General features: G+C 39.8%; 1 protein-coding gene across 5 annotated transcripts in view; it reads left to right on the forward strand.

The window, feature by feature from the left end:
* Engase (cytosolic endo-beta-N-acetylglucosaminidase) overlaps nucleotides 1–13,438 on the forward strand; it is a 54,758-nt gene that overhangs the window by 1,906 nt on the left and 39,414 nt on the right. For 3 of the 5 annotated variants that reach the window (XM_076811084.1, XM_076811067.1, XM_076811075.1), the window contains exons 6-9: nucleotides 48–403; nucleotides 469–651; nucleotides 1,124–1,236; nucleotides 1,499–1,946. In XM_076811084.1, the coding sequence (XP_076667199.1) occupies nucleotides 48–403; nucleotides 469–651; nucleotides 1,124–1,236; nucleotides 1,499–1,836 (990 nt within the window). In that variant the 3' untranslated portion in view covers nucleotides 1,837–1,946. Of the gene's footprint in view, nucleotides 1–47; nucleotides 404–468; nucleotides 652–1,123; nucleotides 1,237–1,498; nucleotides 1,947–7,491; nucleotides 7,810–13,438 lie in introns of those variants that run through there. The other 2 variants (XM_076811101.1, XM_076811092.1) reach the window with 2 other exon arrangements.

Here is a 13,438-nt window from a genome sequence, read left to right on the forward strand (position 1 = left end):
TATAAAAAGAATACCAGCCTAACAGAAACATGATACATTTCTCACAGGCACAATTGGAGATGCGCAACGAAGAAGGGGAAATTATATTCGAAGAAAAATCGTTTTATAACTTAGACATGCAAAAGCCTCAGATCTCTGTACCTATTCCGCATCTGAAGTTTACGGTCCTTCCTGACATTCCCGAGCCGAAGAGCGAGAATGATAGAAATGAATGTGCGAAGACGGCGACGGAATATATTTACGAGACAAAGAAGCATGTCATTCGAATATCCGGGAGCGCCGTAAACATCGAAAGAAAACTGCCCTTGCCAGATGTAAACTGCTTTGAATTCTGCGATCAGTTCTCTTTCGAGGGAGGTGGTTGTTTAAAATTAATTACCAACGACTCGAGGCAATATCACAGGTAAATGTCATATTTTATGGATAGCAAGCTTCGACTTCAACTAACTGTCTTCCACTGTTTTCTAGACTGTTTCTAGTTCACATCGAGTTCCAACAAGACATCCAAGTAACTATAGTCTATCAAGAAACGGAATCGCCTGCAGAAACTGAAGCCAAAGGCGAGCCAATATTAATACTGGGAAACGACACAGGCTTGAAATACATCGTACGTTACAAATCAGAGAGCCTGAACTCCAGCTGGAAAAAATGGTAAATTTCTGATTCCTTACTGTATGTATAAATCCAAGATGAAAGCTCATTCCCCCCCTCTTCGCAGTGTCATAGAAGACCACTAGTAAATTAATATCTTATAATAGTAGGAACATTTGTTTCCACTGATTTCCTATTTCTGTCTTTCGCGGCCAGTTATCCAAAATATTCTGCTTCCATCATTTCTGACAATAGCGTTCTATTGTATTCCAACTCTGCCCTTTCAAGCAACTAAAGGTCCCGCGTTTCCGTCATAAAACCTTCCGTCATAAACTTCTCCAAGTTTCTCAAAGTAACTGTTCCCTAAATCACTCCAATAATTTTCAATTTAAAACACACCCAGCAATTATCCAGCTCGTACGTAGCCAACGAGAATCAAGTACCCAGTATTATAAATACAAACAGCTCCCCCATTCTCAAGACTAACACCAAATCTTTATCCCCTTAACGAAACATTTCCCTCTGTGGGCAGCCTCTATTTGACCAACATGAGGACCGTGAACGAGATCGGCGTGTCCTGCGCAAGGAAAACCGTCTGCTACCTAGGAGAGATCGTTCTGGAGCAGAAGCACCGACACCACGCCGGTGAGTCTGTTTCGCGCGGCTTCGCACTGTCGTCTGCATTCCGTTGCCCCCGGGCAACTGTACGCAGCAGGTGAATTGCGTCACGAGAGAAGTGTACCGCGTGGACGAGGGTGTTCTCGGCCGTGTAAAGAGCCGCCTCGTCCTGCAGGCGCGCCCCTCCTTTCCTTTCTTCGGCTGAGAACCGCTTTAGTGAAAGGAACACCGACGTACCTGCCATAGGAACGCCTATCCGGCATAACTTATTCGCTCGATATTTTCACAGGTCCGAGCCGCGATTACCCGATAACAGCATTTCTCATCGGTGAGCCCAGCGTTATTGGGTGGGATACGAGGAGCCTATGTCTCGCGCCTCGTGCTCGCATTTCACCTGCGCGCGGGGGCCTCGCTGCCGTTCGCGCAGGCGTTATTCGCGCGGTGCAAGGGTGCCAGCATTCCGCGGCGCGGATTTGTTTCACGGAGGGACGAAAAATGCCTGTCAGCCTCTGTGCGACGGGGAGAGAGAGAGGTGCGAGGGGGGGCAAACGGTTGCCTCGCGAACGAGGTCGCGACACCATAACTCGGATGACTTTTTTTTATTCATTAGTCGCGTTTCGTGCTTGAATAACGCGCAGGATATACGGGGTGTCCCGCGAGGTAGTTGAAAACTGTCAAATTTTCTCGCGGAGTTGGCAGGTCGTTCTTGAATTGAAAAGGCCTCGCGTGATACGAGTTTAGGGTTGCCAACCGTACTATAATATTTAGTATTGTACTATATTTTTGTCTAGTGTACTATATACTAGGGTGTGTCAATTTTATGGGTAGATTTAAAATTGTTGAAGAATTTAGAATGACTAGTGACAAAGCAATGCTGCTTTTACTCCTGAACCTGAAACTATCTTCAGAAATTGATTTGAGCGAGGTTTAGCTCAAATCACAGTCGAAAAAAGTGAAAATTATGCAAGATTAAACTACAAACTACATATTCATATACTGCTTAAAGTGAGACTTGCTTACATAAAAGCATGAAAATGAAAATAAAAATATGGGGAAATTGGTGTTTATTACATTCACATGAAAATCTATGGAAATGTGTATTTATTACAAAATGAAAATGTATGTAACTTTAGCAACAGATCTAGCCATATGTCATTTATGCAGTAAATTTAATGCTATTTAACAAAGTCCACCAAGGAAGCCACCTTGTTTGCTTCTGTTGCGGTTCATAAGCTCAACTATTAATTTTTTTTTAATAATTTTCATATTTTTCTATAATTTTAAATGAAATTCCAACTAGGTAAATAATGTGTTACGCAAAATTTAAAGGTAGTGGTTAATTTTAAACCTGAAATTGTACCGTTTTCTCACCAGTCGTTTTTCAAATTAAATCATTCAAAAAATTGACAAACCCTACTATATACTGTTAGAAAAAGATTTAGTACGTAGAAATACTATATTTCCGATACATCGATATAATTCTACAATATTTACTTATTTTTTTTTATTCCATAGCAACATCAAAACTGTAATTAGCGAATTTCAATTTCAACGGAGATAATTTTTTCTATAATGAATATGAAGTGTCGGGAAGAGAGAAACAGCCAGTCTATCTCTCATAAAAATGAGTTAAATAAGTTAATTTGGAGTTTCAGTGCAATCAAACCTTTCACATATTTGTTAAAGACAAGAGTTTAATTAGTAATGCAAAATGCACAAAATAATATACAATTAAATTTAATGTAGTTTTATTTCGTACCACTTTCCTCTGAAAAGTACTATATTTTTTATCACATTTGGCTGTAAAGTACTATATTTTTATCCGGGAAAAAGTTGGCAATCCTATATGAGTTTGATTCGTTTCTTCTTGGGATGAATTTGCTTTGCCTGTTTTGCGCGGATTATAAAAATTGTAGCTATTGTTACCATATTTTCTGTGAGAGTCGACCTTCGTTAACTTTGCATGCGAAACCGCCAGCGCCGAGTTAGCCAATTTAAATCCTTCTGTGTTCTTTTGCATGCAATTGGATACTGATTTTAGGCGGGAAACACATTTAGTAGGTTCCATGTACAGTTTTTGCGTTACTGCCGATAGAGTTGCTGTGGTCAAATATTTTAATATCAAATACGTGTATCGGTTTGCATTTTGATTTCAATTCTAAGCAATTGTCTGAAAATTCTGTGTACATAGTTTCTGAATATAGCCATTGACATTTGACCACAGCAAATCCAAAATCATTGCAAAAAGCCATGCGCGAATATACAGTGGCTCACAGCAATAATCGTACACTCTTTAAAATCGCATAACTTTTTTAAAATTAATCCAAACGACTTGAGTTTTTTTTAGAAGCTAGAAGGATTCGTTTGCTAAGTGACATGTTTCATCGTTTTGAAAAAAAATCCATTTGGCCGGAGTAGCAAAAGAAATAGTAAAGGTCGTTTTTTCAACTTTTTTTTTGTGAGCCATAAGCTATAAGCGCTTAAAGATCGCAGGATAAGGTCGAGAATCGCTGATTTTGGGAATCTCCGCGATTCTCGACCTTATTCTGCGTTCTTTAAGCGTTTATACCTCAGAGCAGTTAACCGATTTTTTGAATTTTCATTACAGGCTCACAAAAACAGTTGGAAAAACGACCTTTTCAATTTTTTTTCTATTCCGACTAAGTGTATTTTTTTTTCAAAACGACGAATCACGACACTTAGCAAACCAATCCTTCCAGCTTCTAAAAAAAACTCAAGTCGTTTAGATTAATTTTAAAAAAGTTATACGATTTTAAAGAGTGTACGATTATGGCTGTGAGCCACTTTGTAAGTGTTCTGGGTTTGCAAATATTCGAGGCATCGTGCGCAGTGAATAGAAAGAGGGTAGTAAAAAAAATAGAAGCAGATTGAGCATCACAAACAGCCTGCATCTTCGTCGAAACCTAGCAAACCTGACATCGAAACTAAAGAACGCTTATCTCCATAAGGGTTGGAGATAGGCCCATTTTGTATATGATCTTTTTGGTTCGAAACAACCTGCCAAACATGCTGTATAAATGTGACTTACAAGGGGACACCCTGTAGTTGGTTTCAATTCATGGTTTTCAATTGCTCCGCGGATGCAGTCGCGACAGGCGAGTCGTTAGTGAATCAATGATCAGCAGAAACGCCGCGAGTTGGATGATTTGAATTATGTTGGTTTTAATGGCATGTCATCTGCACGTCTCGTTCCTTACTTTCCTATTTTGAGACGTTCTGCGTCGTAATGACTTCATACGGCTTTCTGGTCACTGATGACCCACAGCGACGATCTTATTCTGTTCAGTATACAGGACGTATCAAAATCCGGGAACACGTGGCTGCGCGTAAAATTTTGCACGAGAATGGAGACTGAAAAGGGCTTTGATATTTTGATTTTTTTTTTTAAATAACGAATAGAAGGAATTATTAGAAATTGGAAATGTTTAATAAGTTATTAGCCCAGCATCTTCTGCGAGTTGTGGTACACTCTTTGTTTAAAAATATTAGGTTTCACTGATATTTTGATTAGAGCGTCTATTTTTAACTTAAAGCCCAACTTAAAGATCTCTTGTGAATGAAAAGAAGATGTATGTACCTACGTTTGCAGCCATAAGAGAAGGAGGACCGTGTAGTTTACGTTCGTTGGTTTAATATTATGAAGACAAGTGCAGAAATGCAATTGCAAGCCTCTAACATGGCAGAAAATGGATTAGATAATACGTAGTTGGATTTGTGGCGAAAGGCACGTCGGTAGAAAAACGTACTTTCGGATCACGGCTCCCAGTACTCATCGATAATCTGCGCAACAGGCGAGCAGTTAGATTTAAAATTCACGTCACGCTGTATTGCAAATCTTGGCAATGCGTGCACACCCACTTCGAAGCGAACGATAGTCGTAAGGAGGACATGCCTCTTTGTATTATTTGTGGGCATAGGTGTCGATGACACGTGAAATATCTTCAATTATAGAATGTAACACATACCAAGCGTCCCAATTCAATCATAAAGCGGTGATAAATTGCCAACACTCTGCTACTCAATTCATAGAATTACATAGATAAAGAAGGTATCATAATTTACGTGAATATTTAATTTTCTGTTTTCGCACAAGTTTCAATTGAGAATGATGTTGTAAAGATGAAGAATCTCTTCTTGTAATTGGCTGTAACATTCACAGGGCAAAGTGAATGTACGATGAATCATCGCTAATTTTAATAATCTATCGCTTTTCTTTGAACGGACTTTCACTTTTGACGAGGCAAATTGAATGCTGTTGAAATAAAGTAAAACTATCACGTACCCATTATTAGTTTTCTCCGGCAATAGCTTTAGAGTGGGGTATAATGTTGAGGGAAATTATACTGAAACTGATAAGGATCACAAATATTGAAATCTAGGTCTATAAGTATCGATAAAAGAAATTGGGCACTTATAACGAATAATACACAGTAGTGGTAGAAGAGGATCGAAGATTTGAATAGCGCATAGTGCTCTCTGAGGAGGATAGAAAATGCTGGATTAATAGAATTTTGAAAGTAAATTTTTCTGACACAAATCGCTGGGCAGCTCAAGTAAAATTAAGTGACTCGAACTCGACTCCAATCTATGGAATTTTTACAAATTCTCCTCGATTCTTTGAGACTCAATTCCTTCACTTAATTCCTTCAAACATATCGATTTTCACTCAATTCCTCCAATCTTCTCAAACCGTCTCCACTTTCATCGATCCCCTCAACTTCGTCCCAATTACTCAGACATCTCTACTTCGTACTAACCACCCTTCTCTCGACCACCCTACCCACCACACAAATGATTAACCTGTACTGCTCCACACTATTGATTGTCGAATACCTATGTATATGATTATCTATACATTACTTGAAACATAAATGCCCAAAAAGAGGCACATTCAATCTTCTTAAAAATACTGTAAAAAACAAATAAGACAGAGAAAACAATTTGATATAAATAAATAAATAAATTTGAATACACGAAATTTACATACAACTTTAGGTAACTTATAACAAAGACTAATTTATTGCCACACAATTTCTAGGCGATTAAGTTTGCCGCTTTGAATAGTCACTTGTTTACTAATTCTAAATTTGTAACAATATGCCACCTTCTTCTCACTAATAATTAATAATTTAAAACATTGCCATCTGTGTATCAGATGATACACTATTTACTTCACATAAATTTCGCTTAACTTTTCGCGTAACCGACCCTGAAAACATAATTTTAAGAGAAACGCGTTTAAAGTTTCGGGTCCGAGCGCTACATGGAGGAACACCTACCTACTTACACGCGTATAACTTTGTAAATTTTGGTCGGGTTAACTGGACACTTTCAGTGAATATTTTCAAGATGTACTTCAAGAAAATATAAAAATCGATTTCCCTAGAATTTCTAGGTAGGCCTCCTCCCTTAACTTCCCCCCTTACATTCCAAACAATCACCCTTACTCCCCACTACGCGTATAAAAAAAAAAAACCTTCCACCCAAAGTTGCGGTCGCATAAAATCGTCCAAATAGTAATCGACCATTTCACTGGCCTCAGTGATGAAGTCAGTCAGTTGCAGCAATTTTCGGCCGTGCGAGGGGCGCTAATGGCCCCATTCATTACGGCCGGCATGTTCGAAACAAACAGCCGCTGCCCGGTCGTTTGTTTTAGCAGTCACATCGCGAGCGAGTAAGCCAAATTACGTTCACCCCTCCGTAGTGTCGCAACAAACGACCATTCGTAACCGGAGAATGCGACCGGTTCATTGATATTCCTGCGGTTCTATCGGGCCGAGAATTTTTCTGCGGTTCCCTACCTGCCGTTACACTTTGCATTACAAGACTTCATTCTTTCGGCCTGTCCTTGTTTACTCGCCGGCACGCCGTTTCGCCCGTCAGTCGCGCCAAGTGTATACACCTCCGTCGCGTATCTTGGCCGACTTTGATTTGCATGTAACCTTTTCGATCGCATTGTTCCGACGCTTTTCGCCTTACACGTGGGCATCGCGATCCATGCCACTCTCACGCCCCGAGCACGCTCGCACGTTTCGGTGCTAAACCGCTAACACCTCGCGGTCCCGGACAATCTCTGACGTTCCGTTCCAGCAGCTCCGCGCGCAATTCAGGCATTTCCACCTGAGCTTATGCGTTTCCCTATAGTTTCTCTGACTTCAGGACCGTCGGCTCACCTAATATAAAATAGCCATTAAAGCTAATACTGATATTATTTATTTTATCGAAATAAACATATATGCTCGGGATTTTGTGCTGATTCAGAAAAACTGGTCGATGTGTACTCGAAGACACTTACTTGCTGAAAGTCGGGTTGAAAGCTGAAGACATGCCACCTGATTTATCTCTCCTAAGGTGCTAAGAGGGATGCTTCGCGTCTTTAGAAGAGATGACCCACATAATCATTCGTGAAAAAATAACAAAGAAGAGAGAAAAATTATTTATAACTACAGGTTTATTGAAATTTTATTTGTTTACGTTAAACAAGTAAAGAACGCATTAAATAAAATGTGAACTAGTTACTAAAAGTGAATATATAAAATAAATCAACGAAAATAACCAAAAGTAAATATTACAAAATAATCCCTCGCCGAATATTGTAAATTTAACTGATAGAATATTAGTTCGAAAAGTGAAAGTAAGCCATCTAATCAGAACTACGCCATGCCTCCCAGGGCAAGGAGAGGTGGCCCTCTTGTTAACGTTGAAAGGAAAGGTTAATACCTCTGACAATAATGGAAATCGAATTTCCAGTAACATATGTAGGTATATGATATACAGAGTGCTGCTAAAAGGGTGGTGCAAGCAGGCAGGAGGTGATTCCTTATGGAAAAATAAATCAAAAGTGTGGAATAAATTTTTCCTCTCGACGTAAAAACACGCCGATGCCAGCTAAAGGGTCGACGTTAGTGTTCAGAATATATTATTAAAAGCTTTACTACTCGGTTTCGCCCGAAATTTAGATTCTGATTTTAGAAGAAAAAAATATTGCTTTAGGTTTTTTTTTATTAAAAATAGTCACATTCATCTGGATTAGTCGGGAATAATGAGCCGTGGCACATTTCATGATGCCAGAGTTTATCTTTCACCAGTTTTTAGGCGACAGACAAACACACGTACATACAGAAGCTTTCTGCTTTATATATTAACAAGGGGAGGCCGCGACACCTGGGACACGGATTTTGATGAATCTCATATATGTTGTACACTATCCCAGAGCTTCCGAAATATTAATAAAAAAAGATGTTTATGCGTTGACGAACAGAAGCGACAGGGAAGTTTATTGTAATGATGTGAATTTTATTGCTTCATTTGCTTTTACGATAAATGTCATATTTTAGAATGTAAAAAATAGTACTTTATCTTTTCAGGAATAAAACAATACAAAATACATTTGTAGAAAAAAATGATCCCAGTGAAAATCAAACTGGTGAAAGTTCCGGTGCGAGACCTGCCCTTTACACGCGCCGCTATTCATCATTACAATAAACTTTGCTATCGCTTCTGTTCGTTGTTGTATACCAACGTCATTTAAATCTATATAAAGTATTAGTCAGCGCGTTAGTTTTCCAGATAGCAATAGTAAGCATCCTGAAGTCCTTCTTTTATGACCTTATCCGTACCCTATTACTCATCCTTGAACCTCGATCTCTATGCCTCATCCCTTAACGACCGTTAAACTCAGGACAACCCCCACTTTTCAGCTTACCGAAAACCGTACATATATATATATTACACGCAATTCTTCCAGTCAGCAGCACTTGAGCACTTCAGTCCGAATAGTCTGGACACGAGAATCTAGTTCTGAATCTATAATCTAGTATTTATCTGTAATCGTCTTAGTTTCCGTTATTTGTATAAAGTTATTTAATAAAATAAAAGTAATACGAAAAATACGGAATACAACATCGTCATCGCATAAGCATCTTTTTTTATTAATATTTCGGAAACTCTGGGGTAGTGGAGCCAACATGCGAGACATATATTGGTCTACTACACCCACACTGCAACATGTATAAAATTCATCAAAATCCGTGTCCCAGATGTCGCGGCCTCCCCTTGTAAGATATGATTATGCTACTTGGTATTCAATACTCGCTATCCTGGCGAAAATAAGATCGATAACGGCCGCTTTATTATTCATAGCTATGAAAACTGCGCGGATTTGCCAGTGATGCGACAAATATTTCCAGCAGTGTAGAATATTCGAAGAGTCCGCGATAGGGAGTTTAAATTACCTGAACGACGACCAGGTTGTACGATTCACGGAACGTATAATCATCCGCGGATCGAGGCTCTGTCATGGTCGATAAAGCGAAAGAATGTCGTCTAGTCCTTAAGGTATTGCTGAAACGTTATAACGTCGTTTCGCAAGTATTCCTTCAGCATCACAACTACGTTTCTTCTGGACGTGCCAGCGACCGTATTTATGAAGGAAGATCGATGACTTCTACTCTTCCGTCATCGCCGTCGTGTCGGCACATCCTCCATGGGCGCGTTCCCCGTGTAGGAAGGAACAAAGTGGGTGTTGAACTCCGTTAGAAGTATTTTTAAAAAAAAATTTATCGAAGCCTCCAGTGCCTCTTTCCAGGAATCTTTCTTTAGTTCTGTTACCTTCTCGTGGGCAGCTCTGCCGCTCGTTACTTAACGTGCCGCTCTAGAACTTCTGGTTTATTGCACGACCTTGAATGGTAGTTAAAAAATTCGAGCGTGTGAAAATAGCCGCTGAAACATTCCATAATTTCGCCTTTGAATATCCATAATTTGAAGTTTCAGTTTTGCTGAATATCGTCAGTGGAGAAAATTAGGTGTGGGGTGGAAAGATGGAGTTGTTGATTTCAGAGAAACCCCCTTTCTTTGACGAATCTTTACAGCTCCTTCGTTAATATGTCGTAATGGCGGAGGAATGTTGGTAACCATCAGAGCACTGAGAACTGTGAAATGTGCCAGCCATTAAAGCACTGTAAAATTACACCTGGCAATTGAAATGCTGCACAGAGATGCTCCAAGATTTCACCGGGATATTATTTGGTCGTTGACCCAACAGAAGTGAAATAGAATTACGTGTGTCGTTGAACCTCCGCGGAAGAATTATGTCATGTCTTTGCATTGTGAAATCAATCTGGCAACTTCGATCCACCTGTTTTTTTTTTAAGAGCGTTCATGGAAGCGTTGCTTTCAGGTTCTTATTTTGTAAAAAAAAGCAGGGACCCTAAAAAATAGCTGCAAAATAATATTCTAGGGTAAAGGACCCAATTACTGTCACTTTAAGCTATTTTACTTTTTTTTAAGAGCCTTCATGGAAGCGTTGCTTTCAGGTTATTATTTTGTAAAAAAAAGCAGGGACCCTAAAAAATAGCTGCAAAATAATATTCTAGGGTAAAGGACCCAATTACTGTCACTTTAAGCTATTTTACTTTTTTTTAAGAGCCTTCATGGAAGCGTTGCTTTCAGGTTCTTATTTTGTAAAAAAAAGCAGGGACCCTAAAAAATAGCTGCAAAATAATATTCTAGGGTAAAGGACCCAATTACTGTCACCTTAAGCTAATTTTACTGAAAATAACGAATAAATAAACGTTGTAAAGTCATATACAAAGAGAATTATGTAATTCAACCTATAATCTATACTATAGATTATATACTATAGTTTATTTATTCGTTATTTTAAGTAAAATAGCTTAAGGTGACAGTAATTGGTTAGGTGTCAGTAATTGGGTCCTTTACCCTAGATCTCTACATCTGCGATCCTAACATTCCTGAAATCAAAGTTTCTCTCGGTCATTAACTGATTTCAATTTTTTTAAAAGTTTTTCTTCATTAGAAACTTATACACCAACGACTTCGCCGCGCAAAAAGCACCGCTCCGCGTTGGATTCACTCCTCACTGATTTTAATATACTTTCCTAAGTAGAGAGTGCAGCAAAAAACATCTTACCCATGCTTGGTCTTTCATTTAGACACTGAACAGTTTACGAAATATTTAGCAATAAACTCTAAGCCAGATATACAAGTACTACTGTGTGCTATTAGTCAATCAGTAGCCTAGGCTCCACTTAAAATGCAGAACGATCGTTCTGCAAGTGCGATTTATTTTTCTACAAAGAATTTCCTGCCTTGGTTGTATTGCAATCTGGTCCTCGCCTTTTATCGCCCCAATCAGTGACGCTCTCATTAAGTACTCGACAATCTTAATTGTTTGGGCATTCGCGAAGCTTCTGTTCCTAGTTAGGAAATTCGTTGATTTGCAGGGAGCAAGTCTCGTAATTACTAGTTTAGAATTCCGCCGGGGATTACTAGGTATTGCTAGGCGAGCGTTTGAAATTCTTTTGATGGTGTCACTAATTACGTGGCTCGCGTTTTTCACTTCAGAATATTCGCGGAGGGCTGGAGTGGTAGGCGGCGACGTGAACACACAAGTGTGCCTTTTTTGGTATCTTTTTCGTGTTTCTTTTTCACTCGCCCAGCACTCATTTGATGCGGTAGTCGTGCAGGAATGCAATATGCAGATGTTGCATCCGTACATACAGTATGACCCCGATTATTGCAGAAAAGGGAATTGAAAAGTTGAAACCACCTTGGCATACCTTCAATTTCGAAAAGAGTGCCTCAAGTGCCCAATCCCTGCAGGAAATTCCCTTCGCCTAGCTTTACAGTACACTCACTACGGAAACGCAGAAACGCAAAATCCGCCAAGTCGTAATTAATATTCAAAATTTTCCCACCATTCGAAAACGCCAAAATTTATTATCAAGAAACAACTTCGTCTCCCAACCAGAGATGGGCAAAATTTGTATTTGAATCAAATTTCGAGTAACGAATAAGGGTTTAAAAAAAACATTATTGACGTCGAACAAGTTAAAGTTAAAATTGAAAAAATTGTTCAAAGCTGAAGTTGAAACTCTCGGCGAATAAAATAATGAACTTTATTCGTCAGATAATCTAAAGTTAAAGTAACTTTTATTTCATCCGTTATTTAAATGATTTTTTATTCAGTCAATGCTCCCAATAATATTATAATAATGCAGCGTAACAATGCAATTCGCTCTCCGCTGGAATGCCAAGAATCTCTGCCCTTCGATCACGAATCATCAGCCTCCGACTGTTCGGCACTTCCGTCTTTCGTCGAGGGTTCTCGCGCGTGCAAACCAATCAGAGGGGATCGATGCGCGCGTAATGGGAAACGGGGTATCCGATCGTTACTCTATTATTCCGCGGCGGTGCTATCTCCATAGAATCTTCGGCATTTCATGTCGGCCGCGGCTCGGCGTAGGTAACAAGAGAGGCGCGTTCATATTTACAAGATGAGATCAGACTGTGTTCCTGCCCGGCCGAGGCGACGCGGTCGTCCGTTTTACGACACTACGCGCTGAGTAGAAGAGAGGACCAGCCGGCGGCTCGCGCCCCGGCCAAGGGACCATTTTCAACGGGACCGCAGCCTATCCTCGTCCTCCCTTCATCGCGATTTTGCAATCCGCGGCATGCGTTCCCAGCAAACAAACGCGGCGGTCGTCTCGCGAAAATCAAACGCGCCTGATCGCCCCAGCGATCATCGCCGATTCGATTCTATATCTGCGAGCCCGTAGAGCTGGGGTAGCTGGCTCTGCGAAGAGTCTAACTGCTCCGTGCCTGTGCTATCTTTGAAGCAGGAGTGCCTGTGGACTAAACTACTTCCTAGGATGGCAGAGTGCGTTGAGTCGGATAACATCTGTAAAATCCATTTTACTGGCTATCGGTATGCTGGTTATTCGGAATTCCAATTACAGGGAAAGTAATGGGGGGAGCAGGGACGGGCGTACCAGAGCGTTGAGTTGCTTAAATTCCTGGACGGCCGATAATTTGACCGTCGTTTGGATGCAGGGTCGGTAATAATTTTATTCGCACAATCTCAGAATAAGATTTATACTAGACTCCGGCCTTGCTGTGATCTAAGATCAGAGATGGGCAAGGTTTTTATTGAAATAGAATTTCGAATAACGAATAAAAGTTAATAGTTTGTTTGTCACGCGTCGAATGAAGTTAATTTCTTTTTAACTTTTATTCGTTATTTGAAATTTTGTTTAAATAAACTTTTACCCATCTCTGGTATCCTCTAATAACGATCGTCGGCGGCTCGAACGCGCGCCAGAAGATTATTTGACGTTGAGTAAAGTTAAAGGTAAAGTTGAAAAATTTATACGGTGCTGACGTTGAAACGCTGGACGAATAGAAAAAT

Source organism: Andrena cerasifolii, chromosome 1 (assembly GCF_050908995.1).
Source record: "Andrena cerasifolii isolate SP2316 chromosome 1, iyAndCera1_principal, whole genome shotgun sequence".
NCBI lineage: Eukaryota > Metazoa > Arthropoda > Insecta > Hymenoptera > Andrenidae > Andrena > Andrena cerasifolii.